The 24,923-nt window shown below is 40.5% G+C and overlaps 1 protein-coding gene across 4 annotated transcripts in view; it reads right to left on the reverse strand.

Annotated features, from left to right (window-relative positions):
- FBLN1 (fibulin 1) overlaps positions 1-24,923 on the reverse strand; it is a 154,747-nt gene that overhangs the window by 62,285 nt on the left and 67,539 nt on the right. For all 4 annotated transcript variants that reach the window (XM_043536555.1, XM_027820735.3, XM_043536636.1 and 1 more), the window contains exons 3-8: positions 17,366-17,495; positions 8,996-9,164; positions 8,305-8,364; positions 3,836-3,937; positions 2,907-3,044; positions 810-947 (exon numbers count right to left, since the gene is read on the reverse strand). In XM_043536555.1, coding sequence (XP_043392490.1) covers positions 810-947; positions 2,907-3,044; positions 3,836-3,937; positions 8,305-8,364; positions 8,996-9,164; positions 17,366-17,495 — 737 coding nt within the window. The remainder of the gene's footprint in view (positions 1-809; positions 948-2,906; positions 3,045-3,835; positions 3,938-8,304; positions 8,365-8,995; positions 9,165-17,365; positions 17,496-24,923) is intronic.

A 24,923-nucleotide genomic window follows, 5' to 3' on the forward strand; every position in this document is an offset into this window, starting at 1 on the left:
CTTTCCTCTGAACTATGGGAGCTGGCTTGGGAAAGCAATATCTGTTCTATGTAGCTGAACAAACCAGCAAAAGCAAATTCCATTGTGGAGGATACTCTTATGCTAAAGTAATGCCAAGCATTGGACTTTCAGTTCTAAACAACGTTCTCAATGTCCACTGAAGGATGGACAAGAAGTAATGGTTTAATCTGCAGCAAGGGAGATTTAAGTTATATATTAGGAAAATCTGCCTAACTACAAGGGTAGTTAAACTCTGGAATAGGCTTCCAAAGGAGGTTGTGGAATCCCCACCATTGGAGGTTTTTAACAACAGGTTGGACAAACACCTTTCCAGAATGGTCTAGTTTACTTGGTCCCACCTCACTGCAGAGGGCTGGACTTGATGACTTCTCAAGATCCCTTCCAGCCCTACATGTCTATGGTTATTTAAAATCATATGAATAAAGGGAGAGAAAGTATGTCAAAACGAATTAATATTTTTACAAATCCTATGTTAGATGCACATGATAAACAAAAAAAGATTTACATGCTTTTGAATATTTTACCCTAAGTGACTGGGTGTCTAAGTCTCATTGAAAGTCAACAGGTCTTAGATTTCTACTGCCTAAGTTTCTATTGAAAAATCAAACTTAGAATTCTAAATCCCTTATAATCAAATCCTACTTTTAATGGGAGCAGGAAGATGATGTAATATATAAAGATGAACATCAGATTAGGATTGACGTGGGAGACTCAGACCTGACCCCGTACAGCAATAACTTGGCCTTTGCACAACTCTAAGAATTTATTTAAGTGATAATATGTCTTACCAATACAGTTGCCTAGCGCATCTTGTATAAACCCATTCATGCACTGTAGCTTGGGTCGGCAACGGAAAGATCCCGGAGTATTCTGACAGATAAAATCGGGGAGGCAGTTATGAGTACCAGTCTCACATTCGTCAATATCTGGTACATCACAAAAAAAAATAGTTAGCAAGAGTTTTACAGAAGTTTTTTTATTACACTTAAGACAGAAGACAGAGTTAAGAAACACAGGCCAAATTCATCCTGGGTGTAACTTCATTCATCATTTCTATGTAGTTACACTGGAGATTAATTTGGCCCATTGTCTTTACCAGAATCTCACAGAACTAGGCAGCAGGCTGGTTCTCTTAACATCTTATTAAACAACCAAATGACTTGCAATATTTTCACAGTGTCTGAAGCAGTATTTTCTAAGGCCCTGATTCAACAAGGCACTCAGGAATGTGCTTAAATCCCACTGAAATCAATGAGAGTTAAGCATGTGCTTAAATGCTTTGCTGAATAAAGGCCTAAATCCTGAAGTCCTTAATTTTATTAAGTCCTTTCTCAGGTAAGCTCATCAGGCCTCATTCTCATTTTACACTAAGGCCCCTCTACATCAGTAAGGCTTAACATGAAATGAAGTGTAATTTATGCTCACTTTAAGGCCTCCTTCCACTGTCAGAGTGGTGTAGAAGATTCTGAGTGTAAATGAGAATTTAGATAATTGATTCTAAAAAGATCTTTGCCTATGTAAAAACAGAGTAAAGACTTCAGGTTTGAGCCTTATATTTGTCATGGGATAAAAATTCTTTGGAGCGATAAAAGATGTAGGTATGTTTTAGCAAATTTTTGTGCGAAAGTAGCTCAGTGGGAAAAAAAAAATGAATGTAAATGTCATGAACATTGAAAATGTTTCCTGTAGGCTTAATAACCCTTATAGAAAAGCCTTGATGTATTTAATAGGGATAAAACTGATAGACCTCTGTAATAAGGCAAAAGTTTTCCATTTGATTTTACATGATGGTTAAAAACAATAAATGAAGGTTATCATTCTGTGTTAATTTTTTTTAAAACTTTATATTTTTATCAAAAACATATATGAACATTCCATGCAAGGATTAACAAATCTTATTCATAACCTGTATTTGTTATCTCTGGTATAAATTTGTTATATTTGGTCAACCTCTTATCTTTATCCGTGTATTTATTTTATTCAAACTCCAAAAAATGATAACCAGACATTATAACATCTATTTAATCCTGATATAAAGTGTCTGTCATTTTTTCCATTGAAAAGGATTTCATATTTCCCCATGCCATTAATGTTGAAGGATCTGTCCTTTTTCAAGTATCAGCTATCATACATCTGGCTGCTAGGTATTTTCCTTAAGGGAAAACATAATTTTTCAAAAGCTGTCAAAGCAATAGTAGAAATTTCTGTCCTGATAGTTAATATAATTCCAAGATGATAATTTGGGAACTCCTAGTAAGAGTTTCCAAAGCTATGTGAATAGGTAAGCACTGACTAAAGGCTGACTCCCCTTATTCCTTTGGGAAAAGATTATTAATGCTTATAGGTGGAATTTTCCATGGCCTTAAAACTGCTCTCTCATTTAAGTCAATGGGAGTTTTACCTTTGACTTCAAAGGGAGCCAAGTTAGGTCAACTGAGCACTTTGAAAAAAAAAAACAAACACTAAATGTTTTTTAAAAATTAAATTGTAACACCCACTATCTATCAATCTCTACAATATAATCTTACCCAAAATTTAGGCCCAAGTAGCTGGCCTACATCCTTCAGGGGAGTGAAAATACTGTGCAAAAAATCATCAAGACCATTCTCAGCTGCAAAGAGATGGATTGTTTTCCAGTGGAAGCCAAGTCAAATTGGGTTTGCGGCTCATTTATATTTCCATGAAGAAAGCACCTCAGGCCGAAGTGTTAGATGCTCATATTAGACTATACAACACATCTGGTATGGAATTACAACTTACACATGTATTTCCAAAAAAAAACAAAAAACAAAACAAGACACAATAATTTATTTAGCATTTTTGGGCATCATAAATGTTGGTAAACATCAATTTCATATATGCCCAATTTGCAGCCTGGGACATACCTTTGCAACGGTTGTCTTCAGTGAGTTCATAACCAGTCCCACAGCTCGTTTCACGCTGACAGCGGAAGGATCCTGCTGTATTGACACAAGTTTGTCCAATCCCACAGTTGTGCATCCCAGTGATACACTCATTAGTATCTAGAAGTAACCGAAGTGGACAGAGAATTAAACAGTTCATATAAAAGACTTGAAATCCTTGGGAAGAGAAAGGGACAAGGGTCAGGCTTGGGGCAACTGAAACTTTGAACACCCGCATGTGGGGTGCACTGTGAATTCCATATCCCACAAAAAAGTAACTGCTCTTTTCTGTTCTCAATTTTTAGATACTCACTGTGTTTTCAACTATAAGGATTCAACAACTCAGGTCTAAGACATACTGTATTTTATATAAAAAGAAAAGGAGTACTTGTGGCACCTTAGAGACTAACCAATTTATTTGAGAATAAGCTTTCGTTGAAGTGAGCTGTAGCATCCAATGAAGTGAGCTGTAGCTCACGAAAGCTTATGCTCAAATAAATTGGTTAGTCTCTAAGGTGCCACAAGTACTCCTTTTCTTTTTGCAAATACAGACTAACACGGCTGTTACTCTGAAACCTGTATTTTATATAAATATTCATTTACTACTGCAAATGGAAAGGCATGCTTTTATTGCTATCTTCACTCCCAACACCAGACTTGAGGTTTCTCCTGCTTCCTATCCATCTGCAAACCCTCCACCTGCCCCACTGAACTGGTCTCTTCCCAGCTCCTTACCTCTATTGTCCCCATGCTCACACCCTACCTAACTCAGCCTTTCATTGTCCAATGTCTCCTTCCACTCCCAATATAAGTATGTCCTATTCTCTATCCTAAAAAAAAAAAATCCACAAAAACCAAAACACTTTTACCTTTAAGCAACAAACAGAGGCAACCATTTCATTTATTTTTACCTTCACAGGTGACACCATCAGACAGAAGCTGATACCCAACAAAGCAGGAGCAGACAACACTGGAGCCTGTGTCCCTACACTGCTGTGTGCAGGGACCACCTCCTAAAAACAGATGTGATTTTTTGAGAACAAAGTTCACAATTCAGTTCATCACACAAAACTGGAAAGATGTCAACTACTTAAACCTGAGTGCCCAGCAAAATACAGAATGTTTGACTAGTATGCTCGAAGAATACACTAAGAAAAAATGGGAAATATGGAGGAATATTGAAAGAAATATTCACACATCAGATTATTTTATCTTACAAAATTAGCAGAAAAAAACCAGCATTTAAAAAAGTCAACCTTAATCAACCAACATCACAAATATATCCTATTCAGAGTTCAGAAGGAAAGCTCAGATACCACTGTGGGTAACTGTTGGCAAAACGTGACTTTTTAATATCAACTACTATCCCATAAGGAAGGCTAGAAGGGTCATAATAGTCAAATCAGACATTTGCCTAACATAGGTACCCTCAGACTGTGAAATGGACTCCCAGAGAATTGCTGGAAGTTCCATTGCCTGACACATTTGAACTCATCTTTGGAAAAAAGTGATAGAAATGATTCTTTAGAGGCTTTCAAACTTGTTTATAGCATAGCCCTTAATAGAAAGGATGTCTAATGGATAACAACTCCCATTTGCAATTGGATAGACCAATTCCCCTCCCTCTGGCAAACGAATAACTTCCATCTGGCTACTACAGCAACTGCTTACATGGAAAAGCAATATTAGGACAGTATAACATTAACACCTTTTAATGTGATTTATCATCCTGAGTCAAGGAGGAGAGCCAGCTTTTGCTTTGGCAGGATAATGGACCTGATGACTCAACAGGTGTTTTCTGTTTCTAACACCTATGCAGTATAGCAGCCAAACAGGCAATATGGTAAATCATCGCTTAACGGGCACAGTATCTGTGGCTACCTCTTATGGGATACAGATGCCCTGGACACTGAAACGGTACATTTTCAAAATATTGTGTCCTACAGAAACACCTGCATAAGCAAAGCATTTGTAGCACTGTGTCTACTACGACGTGCTGAAAGCTTATACTGGAATATCAGTCTATTAACTCAAACTTTTTTTTAATCCAAAATATATTACTTTATTCAGAAATGTTTGCCAAAAATAAAACATCTCTGATCTTTTAAGCTTTTAGATACATGAAACACATGTGACAGGCAGTAAATCAAAATAAACAGATTATCCAAATCAAATATTCCGTCCAAGACGCACCACGCACTTGCCACACAAAAAAAATCAATGCATAAGTCATTATTTATCTTTCTTTCATTTTCCTTCCAATTTTCATGTGGATTGTGCAGGTCAAACAGAAATTAGTTACGTCATTTCAGATCTAATCATCTCAACCACGAACAAGGATAGGAATAGAATACACATGTTCTTCAAGCTCTAAAAGTGGAATGCCTGATGCCACTGCGCTCATTGTAACTTGTCTGGACATTTTCAAATAAAAGGTCAAATATGTTTGGAATCAATTTCGGTTCTAGATACAACTGAATAGACGGGAATGCTATTCAATATCCATGTCAAACTGCAAACCATTAAGATTGGAGGCTGGGATTTTCAAAGGGGCCTAAGGAAGTTTGAAAATCCCAGTGAGTATTTCTAATATATCGTCACATTTTCAGTGGCTGTAAGTCAGCATAGCTCCACTGAAATCAGTAGACCTATGCTGATTAACAGCAGCTGAGGATCTAGCCCATCATTTAAAAAAAAATCTCCTTTGAAATTGTTTTTGTTAATGAGTTAGTAAAATAAATGTTATGAACAAATAAAAGACAGCCCAGGCAAAGGGAAACAGTAGCAGATGTAAAATTCTCTACTTCTTAAGGGCAAAAATGCCTATTTCCCTACATGCCCACCCAGCAAACAAGGGAGTATAAGCTGTCCCGTTATTCCCCTCTGTGGGCCACCCATATCGCCTGCCAGAGCACCGGGGTCAGCACAAGTAACCTGGGTCTGCTACACACCCTCTCAGACAGGTAGGTAAAGATGGGCAATGGGCACAGCTGGTACAGAGGAGAAAGTTATTTGCATCTCATAAGGGGCTGGTACAGATTTCGTCCCTGCTCTACCAGGAAAGGGAAACTGGTCTACTCCTGAGCAGCACAGTATTGTGTTACCCAGTACACAAGATTAGAAGGAAGTCGCAGTTTTAGCTCTAAAGTGGTTGGTCTAAGGTTTTTGTCTGACTTTTAAAAGAAAGCTATTTTTCCTCAGACCAGCAGACAAATAGCAAGAGGTAAAAAGTTATTTTTGCCATGATTAAATTGTAGCCTATATTTGAAATAAAAAGTTTTACAATATAATTGACATTTCTGAGCCTACTACTGAGGACAGCTATCTTGTTGGAGAAAGTGACAATAATGGAGGGCCAAATTCTGCCTTTAGCCATGTGTGAATAACTCTCAGCGAGCTCACTGGGAGCTCTATAAAATACATTTAAGATCCGCAAAGTATGCACTTCCATAAAACTCAGAGGGCATGTACAAAATTTAATACGTAAGACATTAAACTCCACAACTCTTAGAGATGACCCAACATCCACACAGCCAATGAACTCTGCCTCACCTCTCCCTCCCAGCTCCTTGGCAAATATGAAAAGAAATAGGCCTTGAAATTTGGTGAGATTATGAGCCTCAAAAGAGGACTTCCAGAATAAGGGCCAAACAAGTTCTTGCCTAAATGTTATTGGCAGTAGCACCTTACCCTTCCATAGGGAGGGGTCAACAGTCTTCATCAAAACAGACCCACTATCTTCCCATCTGCGTTCATTAGAGCCCACAAGCCAACTCATATCTTGACTGAAGCTCCCCGAGGATTTCCAAATTTGCTCATGCATGTAGTACTGAAGGACAGAATATGGCCCAGTGTAACAACTTAATCTTATAAGGGGCTTTTTACTACAAAGCCCTGAGCACTCTCAAATGCCCCTGAAGTTAAAAGGAGTTGATGTGCCTGTGACACTTGATACCTCAAAACAGCATCCTGGAACCCCCATATTCACCACTGTCATACGATTATGATATATTTTGTACAAAGCGTGCCTTGTGTGGTATCACTGAAAAAGTCTTGATCTGCTGAACCTTAATATCCTCTTGGATTGTGTGCATAACCATTGTATATGAAGTATTGCTATAGGTGTTATTGAAATATGTTGTGGGGTTGGGAAATGCCCACAGCCAGACTCTCCGTTGCAACAAAGGAAGACCCAGACAGCGTTAACGGCCCATCAAGAAGAATCAACTATCCCAGAGACTTCTCCAAGAAAGGCACATACACCACAGGGGCAGACTAACCCTTGCAACAGCAAGGATCTTTCTAGCAGCTGGAAGAAAGTATAAAAGAGTGGCAGTGACATCATCACTTGGCCTCTCTTCCCTGCCATCTCAACACCTGGAAGAACATCTGGAAGACAGAGACTTTGAACTGGGGAAGATTGATCTCAGGCTGGAAAGGGAATCCAGCTTTTGTATTGAGAAATGGTTTGCTGCTTGTACCATCTATTAGGGTGAGAGACTGTTTGATTCAAATCTTGCTTAAACTGTTTAAGTTAGCATTTAGACAGAGAATTTATTTTTATTTCTAAGGTAACCAACTCTGATTTCCATGCCGGCTACTTATAATCACTTAAAATCTTTCTGGTGTTAATAAATCTGTTTTATATTTTATCTAAAACAGTGTGTCTTTGGTTGAAGTGCTTGGTGAATCTCAGCTCAAATTACAAAGGCTAGTGTATGTCCATTCCACATTGAGGGAGGGGCAAACTAAGTACTGAGCTTACACTTGTCAGGCTTCTGACCAGTGCAAGATGTCACAGTTCTGGTGTACAAGCCTGGGGAGCTGGGGTGGGGATTGGCTGACGCCTCCCAATTGATGGTTCATGAGTGGCTGGGAGATCATTCATGTAACTACACTGGGCGTGTCCCTGCATGTGGATGGCTGGGTAAGTGCAGTACCTGTCAGAAGCTTGTAGCTTGACATTTGCATCACAATGTCAAGGACAACCCAGGCTGGTGGGTTTGGATGGCTCAGCAGTCCCACAGTCCAGGTTATGCCCCAGGGACCCTGTCACAGTGCCTTAAAAAAAGTCTTCATTTACTGGTCCCTCAGAGACTACAAATGAGTTCTCATCTTACTCGAACATTGGTTTAACAAATCCAAAAGAATCTCATATTTTGCAAGATTTTCCTTCCAATAATCAAAATAGCATTAAAAGAGGGTAGAAACAGCCTACCATTTCAGAGAGGATTCCCATGCCATTTGTATTTGCGAATTGCTGGGCTAAGCAAAATGGTTTGGGTGAACCTTGGATTTAAGTTTGCCTAGTTTTTCACATTTACTGAAACGATCACACACACACACAAAGTCACTACATAGGAACAGTCAATTAACTCACCTCTGCAGCGGTCATGAAGGTAAGGATCCTCTTGGTCTACTTCCTCGTCAGAAATTTTAACTATTAAGAAGGTTAAGGAGACATTAGAAGGGAAAGCAGTTTTCCTCTCATAATAAAATGCTATCTACCTGGGAAAAGATGAGGAGCAAGTATCTGTGGGTACTTCTACCACAGGATAACACTGAAGAATTATTTATTCATTTTATAAACACACAAAATAGTTTTTATTTGACACTTGATTCAAACACACGTGCACACAGAGTATACTTGCCAAATGAATGATAGATCATAAGATAGCTTGTATAATTGCCGATTACACATGAACCAAGAGTTTCAAATAAGAGTTCCTAACATTAGGCTTCTACATAAAAGTTTAACCTGATTTTCATCAAATGTGCTGAGCACCCTCAGCTTCTATTGACTTTGGTTGCAACTGAGTGTGCTTAGCAGTTATGACGGAAGTTAGGCTAACCTTATTTATTCATTTAGATTTTATTCTAAAAAGCAACTTCACATCTCAAGGTGCCCAGCCAAATCTCTGGCTGCTCTGGGCGTACATTTTAAAACAGCACAAGAAGAGTTGCAACATAAATCATCCAAAAGTACAAGCCCGTCTCCTTCCCTGCATCCTACTATGACTTGAAGTTGTGCTCTGCTGTCTCAACTTAATTTTAATGCTGGTATAATATACCTTGATCTTTGTTAGGAACATCGCTAATTGACCCTTCAGTGCCTTCTTGACCCTTGACACAGCAAGCTCTGAACACCTGCCCACACTGGTATCCTATCAGCTGGCTCTGCTCACAGCTCTGTCCTTGAACTTGGGCTGTCTTTCCCAGCAAGCAACAATAACAGCATTTCTGTCAAAACAAAGAACAGATAGTAAGTGAAATCCCAGCCCTAAAGAAATCAATGAGTTTCGCCACTGACTTCAATGGGGCCAGAATTTCACCCAGTGTGTTTATAGAAAACTGTCAGCCAAAGCTTTCAGACCCCGATGTTCAAAAGCCCTGCTGTGCTTAGTTAGTTAGATCTCAGAACATTTGTATGGGTCTGGATCAGGCCCTCAAAAAGAAGATGGAAGCCAAACCCAGGCCCTTGATTCAATCCCCACTGTCCTTGATGGGAAGGCAAGAATGGTCCATGTACAACAGTTGTGGTAGGTTCCCCTCCCACAAATGAGCAGATCCAAATCTCCAGTTCTGACCACCACCAAACTGGGGGACTCCTCAAAACCCTGAATCACATTTTATGACTTGAGCTCCACTTCTAATTTAAAACAAATTTTATTTGTCACAGTAAGGATGAGGGGCATTGCTCAGTTTATAAATAAACTGCGCACCAGCCTGCCCTCCCAACCTTCCCCCAAATCCTCACTTTAAAAAAAAGCACCTGGGCTTAAAATTAACAGACCATAAAGACATGAAAGATGACACTATTCTGTACAGACCAACCATGATTTAAAAGATGCTAAAAAGAAAAAAAATCCCTCATATTGGAGCCTAACATTTTTAACTTTAATATTAATTACTTGTATTATGGTATCACCCAGATGCCTCAGCTGAGATTGGGGCCCCATTAGCCTAGGCACTATACAAGCACATGCTTCCTGTCCCAAAGAGTTTACAGTCTAAACAAACAAGAGACAAAGGATGAGGGGGAAACAGAGGCACAGAGAGGTAAAGCGATGCAGCAGGTCAGTGGTAGAAACGAGAACAAAGTCTGCAAAGTCTCATCCAGTGTCCTAAACGCTGGTCCACACATCTCTATAGTAATTATTTAAGGATGTCACCTCTTAAGAACCCAGTCCTGAAATGGGATCTGTTAGTGCCCAGTCCTTCTAGGCATGAGGGTGTGCACTGGAAGAACAGGGGCTTCAGAATCCATTGCAGAACAAAGGTTGATTCTGAACAAACGGCTCTGTTGATTTTGTTTTAGCCCGAGTTGAAAACACATTCCCAGATTGTTCCCTTTTCTCCCCTGCTGCTATAAAGCTAGGGTGAAATTTGGTTCACTGAAACCAGCGTCTGCCTGCTACTGCTGTGAAGTAAAAGGCAGATTAAAATTTTTATTTTAGAAATTACTTTTATAATTGTTTTTTGGCTCAAAGGAAACAGCCTGCAGCATTTAAAAAAGTTAAAAACACAGCTGGAACATAAAATAACTACTCATTACGGAAGTTAATGACCTAAATTCCTTGTATCGGTTCAAGAAACCATTTCCAACAAAAAACTAAGAACAGTACACTTCTCCCAACACCTCTGAGATACGTGCCTGCCCGCCTTTTCTACTTACCCATATAAATAACTGTGCACATGTTTTCTCTTCTGTACTGCAATGAAGAATTCCTTTACAGCCTGGAGCAGCACGAGGATAAAATAAAGAGATCAACTTTTCCTTTTCCCCCCCTCACACTCTTTAGCTTTAGAAGAGCAAGCTAGTCATAAGCATTGTAACTTGTACTTCATCTTTTTATGGCAAAGGTCCTGGCCTCATTCTCAACACATCCCACATATTTCCATCTTTTTTTCTGGATAACTTTAGGCATAAGGAGTTGTTGAAATTTCTGATGAGTCTCAGCATTTGTTACAGATTCACTCCATTTAATACCTTGTATCATAGATGCCATCTCCAGGGATGCTCCAGTCCCAGAGCACCCAAGGGAAAAAAAAACAAAAACAAAAAGTGGATGCTCAGCACCCACCGGCAGGCATCTCCTCCACTCCCCCCCACCGCCTCCTGCCTGCGGAGGATCAGCTGTTCAGTAGCAGGCAGGAGGCATTGTGGGGGGAGAGGAGGGAAGGAGTGGGGGCAGGAAGAGTCGGAGCAAGGGTGGGGCTGGGTGATGTGTCAGGGCACATGGTGGCAGTGTGGTGGGCTGGCAGCTGCCTGAGAGAGCCTGTCTGGGGAGAAGGCGGCTTTCACTCCCCACCCAGGCTCGGGTGCCAGGGACTGGGGGTGAGTGAGTCGGAGCCCCTCTCCCACCTGGAATATTTCCAGCTCACTCAGCCGCCGTCCCCGGCAGCCGAGCCCGCAGGGGGAGCGGAAGCCGCCTCCTCCCCAGCCAGGCTCTCTCAGGCAGCTGCCAGGCTGCCTAGCAGTGACTGGGAGGGGCTGGCGTTAGAAGCAGCTCCCTCCCACTATGGAGGGCAGCGGAACGTACCGTGGTGGCCAGGCACAGCGGGAGGACAGAGCACCCTCCTGCAGGTAATGTGGGGCGGAGAGAGTGCGGTGGCCCCGGGCTGAGTGCAGGGGGCAGGATGGCGGGAGGGACACATGTGACTCCCCTTTAGATCGTGCTCCCCCCCCAGTATGGGGAGGCTCCAGTCGTCTATGGTGGGGCGCCCTCAGGGGAGGGGGCAGAACAGGGTAGGAGCAAATAAGAAACTTGGCGCCTGTGCCTTGTATTTTCCTGAAGTATTTGCTTTCAAAAGCATTTAGACCTCTGTCTATATTTGGTGGATTTCCAGCCTTCACATCCATATGTTAAGGTGCAAATTATATTTAAGTTGAAGATTCACAGTTTAGTCTTTAAATTGTAGATTTTTTAGGACCAAATGTCTTGTTGAAGTTGGTGATTGCAGCTGCCACCATGCCAATTCATGACATTATTTCCTTATGGAGATTCTCATTGACTTTCACGTCACTGCCAAGTTATGTGAATTGGCTCACCCCTTGCATTCCTTTGCATTCAGAAGTAAATTTTTGTGTTGGGAGTTGCTGGGGTTCTCATTAGATTTGTTTCATACTTGATTAATCCCACCTTTCTTGCAATGCTGGACAATCTTTCAGTTTGTGTTTGCATGTTGGTTGAGCAAAATCTAAATCTTCTACTATGCTGTTGCTGAACTACGTGATGCCTGTGCTATATCCATCTACACTTTTTCTCATAATGAAATCAGTGGCAATCCAAACAGGAGAGGGAAGAGAATGCTCCCTTGTTTGATGCCAGCATTTATCTTAAACCATTTGCTCATGCCTGTGTTTAACTGTGCATTCGGCGCCTTGCTAGAAAGCTTTGATGTTATGTTTTTTGTTGGTATTCCTTAACACTTCAAGATTTCCAGTGTCAAGCATGATGGAGGCTGTCAAGTGCTTTCTTAAAATCTATTAAATTTATTATAAAAGTGTTTTTCCCCATTTGATGTACTCTTCAAAGAGTATCCTTAGGATAAAAATCTGGTTGACTCCTGATCTTCCAAATCAAAATCCAGATTGCCTTCCATTAGTTTTGCCTGATCTGCTTCCTTTATTCTGCTTAAGATGATACTGCAGAAGACTGTCACTGAAAGAAGTGTAACATCTCACCAGTTATTGCAGTTGCTTCAAATCAATCATAGAAATCTAAGACTGGAAGGGCCTCAGTTTAGTCCATCCCTGCATGATAAAGCAGGATTAGGTATAGCTTGACCATCTAGGTCACCTTTCTTTGGAATTTTGACTTGAATGCCATTTTCCCACTGTTCCAGAAGCTATTCCTGGTCCCATGCTTTGTTGAAAAGTTTGGTGATTTTATTGATAGTCTCATCACAAGCTTTCAACATTTCCCCCATGACTGTCTTCACTTGCAAGGTTTCCCATGTTTCAACTTTTTAACGCATCATTCACTTCGGTTTTAATGTTAGATGTTACAATGTCTATTTCTGGGTGTTTAATGTCTTTGTCAAAGTCAATAGTTTCTTGTGGCATTGTTCTATTTAGCACTCCTTAAAAGTATTCTGCCTATCACTCTCTTTCTGTTACTAGGTCTTTCCTTGTTTACCTTAACAGGCCCCCAATTGGTGTAAACTTACTAGTTAGAATCTTGCTGAGCTGACAGAAGTGTTTTATTATTATCTCTTTTATCAACCACTTCAACTTCTTTGGTGATGTTATCCATGTATTTCCTCTTGCCCCTTTTTGTGCTGCATTTTACAGCATTATCCTTTGTTTTATACAGAGCTTTTGCTGCTTCTTTTTCAGGAAGAGTTGACAATAGCTTTGGCTTGCTTCCTTTCCTTAGAAGAGCAATTTACACAAGTATTCTACTTCATGCTTCATCTTTTATGTATATAATTTGACCATATTACAGTAGAATCCCTATTTTACTAACTAATTTGGCATTGAGGAGTTCATAAAATTGAACATCTCAATATTCCATTATTAGATGTTGTTCATCTAAAGTACAGTGCACTGCTTCACTTTCTTTTTGTCCTTCAAACCACTACAAAGCAATTTCAAATGCACTCAAGGCATCAGAATGTGAAGTTATAACAATTTGTTCTACATCAATATCATTTTTGTAGTTTGATTCCCTTCTACCTCTCCATATCATGAAAAAAATGGTTTATATAACCGCTGGTCATTCCTAAAATTAGTATTTGTAAAAACCAAGGTTCTATTGTATTTTGTTTGACCTGCAGGAATGATTGTACCATGGAGAACTGAAAAACGTCATTAAAAAAAGAAAGACAGACATTTCCAGCAGCCGCTACAACAGGTTCTCTCGCTAAGACCAGAAGATAGCTTGCCATTCCAGCTTTAAGTTACTTCAGGATCATTGTTCATTCTAAGAGAAAAATGCTTTAAAATTTAAATATTGAGACCTTAATTTCAGATATGCACATATTTCCAAACGAAGGTGTCTGGGTAGGGGCAGGGAATAACTTCACTATTATTCAGAATGACTCTTTAGCCATATTGCCACTACCATCATGACACCTGCACACTAACAGAATTATCCAATGTAAAGAACAGAAGTCTCGAAGATTAACAATAAATGCAGTACTTCTAGGTCAAATATCACCGTGTCAATTCTTGCTTATTTTGTTTGGCTGGTTTACAATTTTTTTAAATCAAATTTAGTACTGATGGAAGATGCTGGACTGAGGCGGAGATCTTCCACTCAATTAAAGAAGAAGTACAGGTGAAAATAAAAGATGGTCTTGTGGTTACAGCACAAGACTGGGAGCCTGGAGACCCGGTTCTGCTCTTGGCTCTGCCACACACCTCACTTGTGACTTTGTCCTAATCATTTATCCTCTCTACGTCTCAGTCCATCTATCCATCCATAAAATGGAGATAACTCACAGAGGCTAGTGAGGCTAATTTAATTAGTGTTCATAAAACACTCTAGGGTCCTCAAATTCAAGGCACTAAATAAGTATAATCTGAAGAAGATGAAACGTGCCAGTACAAACTTTCCCATACTATTTTGTCCAAGTGCTTCCATCCTATTTTGAAGTAAGCTTGAACATCTATTTGTTTGAAAGTGAAGTTCAGACTCCCTGTCTGTTCAGTTCTTGATCTCTTTGAAGACACTGCCTACAAGGGTGCCAACTGTGCCAGAGATTTGTTGTAATGTGGACAACCCCTAGGAACTGGGTTGAGACTACCTCTTCATTTAATGTAGAGTGCAAAATAGCCATCCAGTTGTAATACTCCCAGTCATTGCCTCTAGGTCATTGTTAAGCACGTGATCCAGCTACCAACCTGGATCATATGCGCACCTATGACCTCGAGGTTAAAGGATCCATTATTTCACCTCTAGTCTCATGAACAATCAAGTTGTCACACACCTTAATTTCTCATGGAAAGGAGTAAATAAATATAGGAAGACAAACATGCATACCATATACTTGCTTCAAAATTAGAGACCTATCCAGTAATAGCCTGGTAGTCAGAGGTAATGAGCATCCGAAGCCTCCCACTGACTTCAGTGGGAAGTCAGAGGTGCTCAGCACCTTTGAAAATCAGGCCATACACATATATACATTTTCAGTTCAGCCCATAGTTACAAGTCTGTAGTTTTAAAATATTTCTTAGTATGAATCACCTGATAGTGCTTAGCCAATAAAACCACTGAATTAACTAAACATTATAATACCTCCATGTTATTTATATCATTAGTTAAATATAAAACAGTTGAATAGCAAATGCTGCATTAATGATGTTTTTGTAGGTTCCTCTACAAGAGGTCTCATCTACTGAAGTACACACTTCTGTCAGCAGTCGAAAAATAGACTGGACAAAATAAGAATCCAGTGGAAATTTTCACAACTTCTGAAGATGTGAACAAAGATACAAATTATGTCCAGCAGTTCAGAATAAAAAAAATTATGTATTCAATAATATAGACAAATAAAAGCTTCTTTAGAAAATGGGAGAATAAGGGCTAAATACTGTCCCTTTGGGAGAAAGAAAGTGCTATGATTTGGGCAGACCTCGGAGCATTTTAAGGACTATCAAAATTTCTACCAGATTCTCCCCTTTAATTTGTGGATCTAGCTTTCGGAAACACTTGCTGATCTGTACTTTTCATTAAAGCCCTGTTTTCACGTGTTCATAATTCTTCAAAACATTTACCTCCAGGGCTGAAATTTGTCATGATTAATCTCTCTCTGATGGTGAATTTTTTAAACACTGCGTAAAACTCCTTCAGCTATTACTGAGTTGTGAACAAAGAATGGGGGGTGGGGGGAGAGAGGCATCTGTCACTGTAAAAAAAATCCCTGATTTTTTTTTAAAAGCAGAACTATGTCAAAAATGGCTGACGTGTAAAAGGTGCCTTCGATGTACTCTGCTTGTTTAGTCAAAAAAAAAAATTACTTTGATTTTACAAAAAACATTTGAAGGTTGCACAGTGAGCAAGTTCAGAGTAATTTTGTTGGGTTAGGAGCATTTTAAAAGTGGATACAATGCACATGCAGATCAGATTTTAAACTTCTTAAAAATTGGTTAAGATATGGCTAAGACTTCTGATTGGTTTTAAGCTGCTTCCTCCACTTAAAGGGAGGTAAAAAACTGCCTCTCCACAAAAAATGAATGAATGAATAAATAAATAAATCACATGCTCAAGAAACAAGTGGCTGGGAGGAAAAAAAAGGGAGTAGGAGGGCTCAGCAGAGGGCAGAAGGCACTTATGCTGCTGTCATCAGGGATGAGGGTGGAGGGCGTCGCTGCACCCCCACTCCATACATGCGCTCACGCCCAGTCCCAATCCAGGAGGTTTAGTCTTTTATAACAAGACTTAAAACAAAACAAACAGAACAGTCTTAAATCAATACGTGGCCCTAGGTTTAAGGGCCACCCCTCCAGGGTCTCTGGCTCGTCAGCTCCTGGCAACTTCCGAGCATCTGCCGGCTCGGCTCCCACCTTGGAGCAGCAGCCACAGGCTTGCTTCCCTGAGTCCCTGACCCCCCTTGTTCCAGGGACTCAACAAAGGAGCTAGGTCCGCTTCATGTGGCCTGTGCTGCCCAGGGCTCAGCCTGCCTCAGGCCTTCCTCCTCCCTAGCTGCCTACTAGCAGCCTTTTATAGGCCCAGGAGCAACCCAGCCCTCTTAAATTAGCTGGACTGGGCTCACCGGCTTTTGGTACAGGGGAGCCGGGTTCAGTTGATCCACAGGGACAAGCTACCCTGTGACAACTGCCTAATGAATGTTTAAACAATACTTTAATGTATGTACACATGCTTTGCTACCACAGACATGGAAGACAAAACAAATCTGTAGATCCGCCCTTATTTGCGGAAGCCATCAACAGCACCATAAACACCTCAGTGTAACAAAGTACTGACAACCCATGAGGTGTTGTTACTGCCTGCAGTAAGACCTGCATCCCCCTGGCCCCTGATTCCACCTCCCTCAGCTCCTGGATCTCACTTCTTCCCACAGCAAAGGAGAAAAAACAGGGGGGCAGGCAGCTCAGAGGGGCAGCAGAGGCCATGTTGTTGAGGGCATGAGAAAAAGTGGTGACTGGACCCAGAGCAAGTCCATGCTGTGAAGCAAGCCAGAGCTGGTGGCTAGGGTCATCTCCCACTGGTGAAAACCCTCTTTAGAGAACACTTGTAGTAGTTATAGGAGAGGGTTCATTTTGAAGAAAGAAGCAAACTAGACTGTAAACAGGGTAGTGGCAACTAGTCAATCCAAGGTGTCGAAGATATGCATTTTCATCCTGGGTACAGAATGATGAAGACACTTACTTGTCCTCAAAATCCTGGAGATGCTTCAGTTTAAGAGTAAATCAAACTCATGTTAGCTATAATAAACAACAACAACAGTTAACAGCAGTTCTGAAGTCTCACCTTAGTGAATTTGGCTTCACAAGTGGAAATATCATGTGAATCACATTCTTCATGTTCATTGGCAATGTTAATGCCAATGGAACAGTAGTGTTCCTCCAGCTTATTACTGCAGCACTGCTCCTGGACTATGCTGGCAATTCAAATGAAGTGAGAGCAAAAGGAAAAAAAAAAAAAAAGCATGCTTAGAACAAAAGTAATGATGCACCAATTAGTATTTGTACTGAGTTTCAGTGGGAAAATGTTTACTTGGAACAAACATCTTAGTTTTAAAAAAAGCCGCTAAAAAGAATCTTTAGGTACAATCAGAACGAATGTCTATGAGATACTAAGTGTGTCCATCAGTGGACTATCACGTAATGGTGGCCTGCAAAGCTTTTCAAGTTTGTTCACTTTTTCAGCTCTGAGACACATGGTCCATAAATGCTTTATTTACATTTATCACAACCCTGTTTATATAATTTTGTAAATCAAAATAGTTCCTTCAACTCCTTCCCATGGATAAAACTGAATAAGGACAAACTTCTCCCTCTCCCGACATCACTGATATTTGCATGCCAAGCACATCCAAACAGCCTCCTCCCCTTTACACATTGCTACATCATCTTGGAGAATGCTGTTACCTTGTTTAGGTTAAAGCAGTCACATTGCTGCAACCCAGTATAGAGTGGGGAAGAGAGGAAATTTCACAGACTAGGAACAGATCAGTTTACATCAATTAATTAATATATTCATGAGTTGATTGTGATGTTACTATCTGACAGAAGACAAAGTTACATAAGATGCTGAAGACAAAAGAGAGCATCCAAAGGGCAAATTTAGACTGTAAAACTTTTCTTTATTTATATGCAATAGGGGAAGTTAAAAAAGTATTCTCTTACATAGGTGCCGACACAGAAAAAAAATTAGTGGGTGCTTAGCACCCACTGGCAGCCAGCTCCCCTCACCCCCAATAACCTCCCATCCACCAGCAGCCTTGCTGATCAACTCCTCCCCCTTCCTCCCAGTACCTCCCGCCCACCGCGTGCAGGAGGCGCTAGGGGTGGGGGGGGGTGAGGGAGGAGCGGGGACAGGGCACGCTCGGGGGAGGGGGCAGAACTAGGCGGGAAGAGGGGGTGGCAGCAAAGCGGGGGCAGGAAGAGGCAGGGCGGGGCCTGGAGCAGAGCGGGGGATTGAGCACCCTTGGGCTGGAGGAAGCCGGCACCTGTGTTTTCTTACATATAAGGGGATGAAAGAAAAAGGTCAGAAAAAGCACTGCAGGTCACCTTTAAAGATATTTATTTAGAAATATATATTTTGCATCCATCAACAAGTCACCTGAGTCCCTTACATCTATTAAAAATCTTAGATGATAACAGATTTACCCTCATTGTTAACTGTAAAAAGCACTCTATTTTTTTTTAAATTAACTTATTACAGTACTAGAATAGGTCAGTAAAATGCTTGCAGGCATAATCTAGAAGCACCCACAATTCTGAAAAGGAATTCAGCAACAACATCCTGCAAAGAAACTTTACAAAAATAAAAAATAAAAAACAAAACAAAACAAAAAACCCCTGTGTCTACACTATTTGCAATTGTGATGATGGGGCTAGGCCATGCAACATATTTTCGGAAGGAAGGGATTAACTCCTTAGGCAAGTAGCATATATGTGATCCTCTCCATTTAGTACAGCTCTGGGCAGACTGATGATACTCAAAGCTGCTGGACTAAATTCATAACGAATCAATTTTGTTTGTTTATTTAGTTATATAAAGGTCTCATCTTACAATGTTTACTTAGGCAAAACACCCACAAGATTTGAAAGTATTATTAGTATACAAATTGGCCAATGTAAATAAATCAGTATTACTTATTCCCCTGTTTAAAATGTTTCTCTCATCCATTCATTAAGATTAACAGGTTTCAGAGTAGCAGCCATGTTCGTCTGTGTTCGCAAAAAGAAAAGGAGTACTTGTGGCACCTTAGAGACTAACAAATTTATTTGAGCATAAGCTTTCGTGAAGATGTAACAGTCAGCCAGTCAGTGACCAGCAACAATACCATGCCACTTAGGTGACTTTAAACTGATGGGCTCACTCCTCAGTCCAGGAAAGCGTAAGTGCCATACTTAAGTCCGTTTCAGGCCCTTGCCTCAGGGCCCAATTTATTGGCTGCAGTCCCCAGGTGCTTTTCCTCTTGCTTCTCCCAGCCCCCAGAAAGAGGGCAAGATCTTTTTTTAAATCCTCTGCTGAGCCACGTGACAGGCCCTTAACTCTTTTTTGGCCATTTCCTCCTGCAACAGCGACCAACCACAAAATAGGCCTGACTCAAAGCCCACTGAAGTCAATGGAGTCTTTTCATTGATTTCAATGGGCTTTTTGATCAGGCCCAGTAGCAACAGTGAACAGTGAAATCCAATCATTCAGAGTCTGAAAATTGTTTGTCCAAACTATTTGGTGAGTATTTATAAATGACAGTTGCAGAGAAGGATAATCAGGATCAGTTCAAAAACAAATCATTATAAAGGAGCGGCTAAATTCATAACTGGAGCTAGGCAGAGACTGGTAATTCCTTTTCATGGAGCATGTGACTTTGTTTCAACATGAGACAGACTCACTAATTTCAAAATTCTCTGGGAAAGGAGACTATCATTTTCTGCCAAAAACTCTACTGGGAGGCCCAGCTCTGGGGCAGTATACTTGGCAGCCTGTTCCGCAGCCAGTGACCCTGAAAGCTCAGGGAGCCTGGGTGCTGGGAAGCCAAGTATTTGCAAGTTAGGAGCCAGGACCCCCAGAGCTTCCAAACTCCTGGCTGTCTATCAACCTGCCAGGTGGGTGAGTTTCTGGTGGAATTTTGTCTAAATTGAATAATCTTCACAAAGTATTTCACAATGAACTGGCAAATTCTGACAAAAAATGTTTTTTGTCTATTTTTTCCCCCACCAGTTCTATTCATACTAAGCAGTTCAACTAACTTTAAATGTAACTAGGAATTAAAATTCAATAGAATGGAAATAGTTGAATAAAAATACTATTTGTTATTTATGAGGCAAATTCTCATCCCAAAGCCCAACCAAAGCAGCTGGGCTCAGTGCTGTAGAGAAGGCTGTACAGAAGGCTGTAAAATAGCTATACATCTCCTCTTCAAAGGCAACATCAGAATGAGCCCTTATGCAATGGTGGATGAAGACAATTGGAAAGTCTCCAGGGTGCTGATCCTCTGACCTCGACTTAGTCTGCCTATGCCTCATCCTCTCCCACTTTCTGTGCACTACCACTCAGAGAGAGAGAGAGAGAGAGAGAGAGATCACCTATGGGAGGTCTTCACACTATATAGCAAAGTCAATAGATCTTTAGACTTTTGGGGCTGAGACTGTCTCTTCTTATGTCTATACAATACCCAGCCCCTATGAGCAAAACCTGCAAATACTCCATATTCAGCACTCTTATTGATTCAATAGCATATGGATGGCTTACAAGATCAGGCCTGAAAAATTAAGATAAATAGTTTTCCGTTATTCTTTAGATGAATTGAGCATACTACTTCAACCAATCACCAAAACAGTCACCTCTTCAACTTCATCAGAAATGTTCTGTTTTTCAGTAACCACATTGTACGAGAACGTTGTTAAGTTCAATTTATAGTTTTGTTGTACATGCTGAAATTTCACTAGGATCCCAAACCTTAAATGTGGAAATTCTAAGAGTACATAGCCACAGAATTGACTTTCACTGAGGATACATCAGAGTCACATAAGTGTTCCGATCTCTGATTTATGGTGGATTTTATCACATTTCATCGGTGTATCACCAATGAAACAAACTTATGTTTTAGACTTTTTTTAAAAACTGTATTTTTGAGACAGATATTTCAGAAAACATGAAATAAACTTTTTAATAACTCATTAATCAGAATATAATCAATTAAAGGGCAACAGTTGTTTAACCCTGAAATCCCTCTTTATCCTTATGCACACAGACAAATTTGCTGAAAAAAGTAAAGTAATTTGGGGAGTAGATTTAGATAAATTTCAACAATATTTAGAACAGCATAGAACACCCAACTCATGAAAGCCTAAACAGCTGAAAAATCTTAAATTAGTTAAGTAAGTACTGGACGTTAGATTAATAGATCTGTGAGGAACCAGAGTCATGTGGTTTTACTTTATGTTAAAATTTAACCTGCTTACTGATTTTCACAGAACAACTTTATAGTGAAAAACTTGCAGGTTCGTTTACTAAACAGCTATACCCCCAGAATCCTTTCATCTTCTTTATTATCCTCCCCAGAGGGTGCACTCTTAAACCAGCATGGATTTTCTAATTACCTCTGGTGAGCTCTTATTTCCTTTCATTTCTTTCCATAAAAGCATTAACATTTAACGCTGGTCGTAATACAATTTCTTCATTTTGGTGCTAGTCTAGTTTAACCCAGAAAAAAAAAACCCTCATTACCTTACTCCCCTCTCCCTTGACTTATTAGTGTGCCTTGAAACCACTTTTGTGCTATTCATGTGAAGAATTGGAGGTTTTATCTTTGAGTCAATCATTAAGACTAGAATTAAAATGATTCCGCTCAAAGAAGTGCTTTGCAGAGACAAGCTATGTTCTCAAATTAAACAGACTTTTGAAACAAAAACACTTCTCTGGCTTTAGTCCTTCTGTCATCCCTCTTATCAGTTCAAAGACTATTGTGTAACATGCATGATTGTAGAAAGATTGGTATATATGTTGAATAAAAATTATTACAGGTCTTGCTCTGTACATTCATAATGTAAAATGTCTCAGCAAAGAGAGTGTAATGATGAGGTGGAATGGCCTCATTCTGGCACAAAGGGGGTTAACTCACCATGTTGGGCTCAGTTAACCCTGCCCCTTCCCCCTTGCAGGAAGCGTGGTGGCCAGGCAGGAAGCATAAGAGTAGAACCCTGAAGCTCAGTTGCAGCCAGACCAAGGAAGGATCCAGATGTCCTTCCCAGGGAGCCAAACTGCCAAGAGAGCCCATGACTGGCTGTGATGCCCAGTGATGACTCCCCTAAGCCAGCCTGGAGAGAAGGCCAGCCACTGCCTCAGACGATGGAGAGACCCAAAGAGGAAGTGGAGAGTGAGCCAACAACGATAGGAAGTAGCCCAGGGAACCGAGACATTGACTCAGCTGTGTTCCTAAGAGGCAAGGCAGCGACCCCACAGTTCCCCGCCAACCTTGTTGTGGGATCACCCTTCGCTTCTAGGGCCCTGAGCTGGGACCTGGTGGCACAGGGTGGGCTTGGGCCCCCACTACCCTGCACTCACAGCTGGATGAGCCACAGACTGCTTGCGTGTTCAGCCCTAACCGAGAAGGCCTGACCCATTAACTGCTTATTTTCTTAGCCCTCAGGCAAGAGGCCTGAGCCACAGATGGCTTTCAGCTTTTAGCCTAAAGCCAGAAGGCCTGATCCACTGGCTGTTCATCTCCTCTGCACCCCACCTCACCCCAATCAAGGAGACCTGAGCTACCATTTGCTTAGTGACTCGGCTGCAAGCCAGGACACCTGACAGGCCAACCCACTGTGAACACCGATTCCATGCTGCCACCAAAAAGGGTGCCCCAGAGATACATGCTTCTTGATCACCTGTCCAAAAAAATATATATTCGAGATGGACTCAAACCTAAATCCTAGATCCAAATAGCATCAAACTTCATCAATTTTGATCCAGACCTGAACTTAGTGGCTTGGGATCATCTGCTTATTAAGAAAGATGTTTTATGAGTGTTAAAAGGAAAACTATGAGCATACCATTTATTAGAGAGAGAAAATCTTGATGGCATGGTGGGATATAAATGTTTTATCAGCCTGAGTTTGGGATGGGTACATTACTCACAAGATAGGAAGCCATGAGTGAATTACACCGGTCACCCCAAATGAGTACTGAAAATCTTTACAGCATGGCACACGATCATGCATTCTGAATATACCACATGTTAATGAAAAACTAGCCAAGGAATTTTTTTTTAGAGTTTTAAACATTTCTTTGAGACTTGTTTTTTTAAAATCCTTTAGACTCCAACGCCACAAGCCTGAGGGGCCCTGAGTTTCATGAGCAGGCACAGAAGAAAAGTTAAAACATGGAACATCTTCAAAAATGACCCAAAACGTTCTAAACATAAAAAAGTGTCACGACTTTAAAGTATGACATGTCAGACCCTTCCAGTACTAGAATGATATAAAATTATAAAGTGTTATATAAAATAGTTAGGCATCTGATGTGCTGTGACCACTACCCATCATGCTGACTTCTTTGTGTTTCATTGTTCCCTTGTGTTCTTCAGTCTGTATCTACCTGTTGTCTCTTGTCTTATATTATAAGCTCTTTGGGGCAGGGACTGTCTTTTTGTTCAGCACCTAGCACAAGGGTCCTGATCTGTGATTGGCATTCCTAGGTGCTATCATAATACAAATAAATAATAGTATTATTTCCCACTTCTAGCTCCAAAGGGGCATTATATTCCATTATCTAAAGTAATGAAGGTTTTTTTTAAATACACAAACTATTACTGGTCCAGAACTGACTCTCACCTCTAATGCCCTTTGCGCAGGAAGGAGGAGACATTTCTTGGGCAGGCCAATTTTCAAAAATAAATGGCACCTGTGTGAAGCTAGTGTGGGTTTGCAATGTTAGAAAACATCCTGGGGAAAAGGATCAGTGGGCAGAGGGAAGGTGGTCAAAAAGCCTGCTCACCCAAACTCTAGGCCTATTATCTGTTTGTACTGTCAGCACAGGTAGAATTTTTGTCCAAAACTTTTTTCCCCGCCTCCACCAAATAAATGCAGATTTGGGTTGACCAAAATCAAGTTGCAAATTCATGTCAAATTCGTCAAATTGTTTCAATAAAGAAACAAAAACAAAACCCTTTATAAAAATTCCATAAATATTGAAAACATTAGATCATTTTGATATTGCCTAACACACATTTTTTGTTCTGATAATTCATTTAAATTTTATTTTAAAATATTAGAAATGTGTTAGAAAGCCCAAAAACTAAACAAAATGTGTTGTTTCAGGTTGAACAAAATGTTTGCTCTAAGCTAAACAATTTTTTTTGTTTTGTTTTTGGAATGACCTGAGAACCAAAAAAAAAAAAAAAAGTTATTTGCATAGCTCTAGTCACAGGGGACATATGCAAAAATCTTGTTGCTTTGGGAATTATTATGACACAGTGAAATGTAGTAGTTTGTGGGGGAAAATGGTGGCCATTCTAGTGGCATCACTGTATGCAGGAGACTTGGAACATCCTGACTACAACTGGGCAGCAGAGGCCAAATAGGTTACCTGCATCCATGAGGATTCCAAATCTATCCTGAGATAGAATTCTTCTACAAGTAGAGAGATCAGAAAGACCAGCTCTGAGGTAAGGTGGCCTACTTGCTGCCCAGGCTAGTTATTGTGGAGCAAGACTGAGTACCTTTTCAATCTAACCTGGGCTCCAGCTCATGACATGTGCTCAGACCCATGGAAAAGGAGTTAGTATGGATGGCAAATCCTCTGGCAACCAGAGGCATCTTTTGGAGTTAGATCCCAAAGGGTGTTGCATAGACTA

Source organism: Chelonia mydas, chromosome 1, assembly GCF_015237465.2.
Source record: "Chelonia mydas isolate rCheMyd1 chromosome 1, rCheMyd1.pri.v2, whole genome shotgun sequence".
NCBI classification, from domain to species: Eukaryota; Metazoa; Chordata; order Testudines; family Cheloniidae; genus Chelonia; species Chelonia mydas.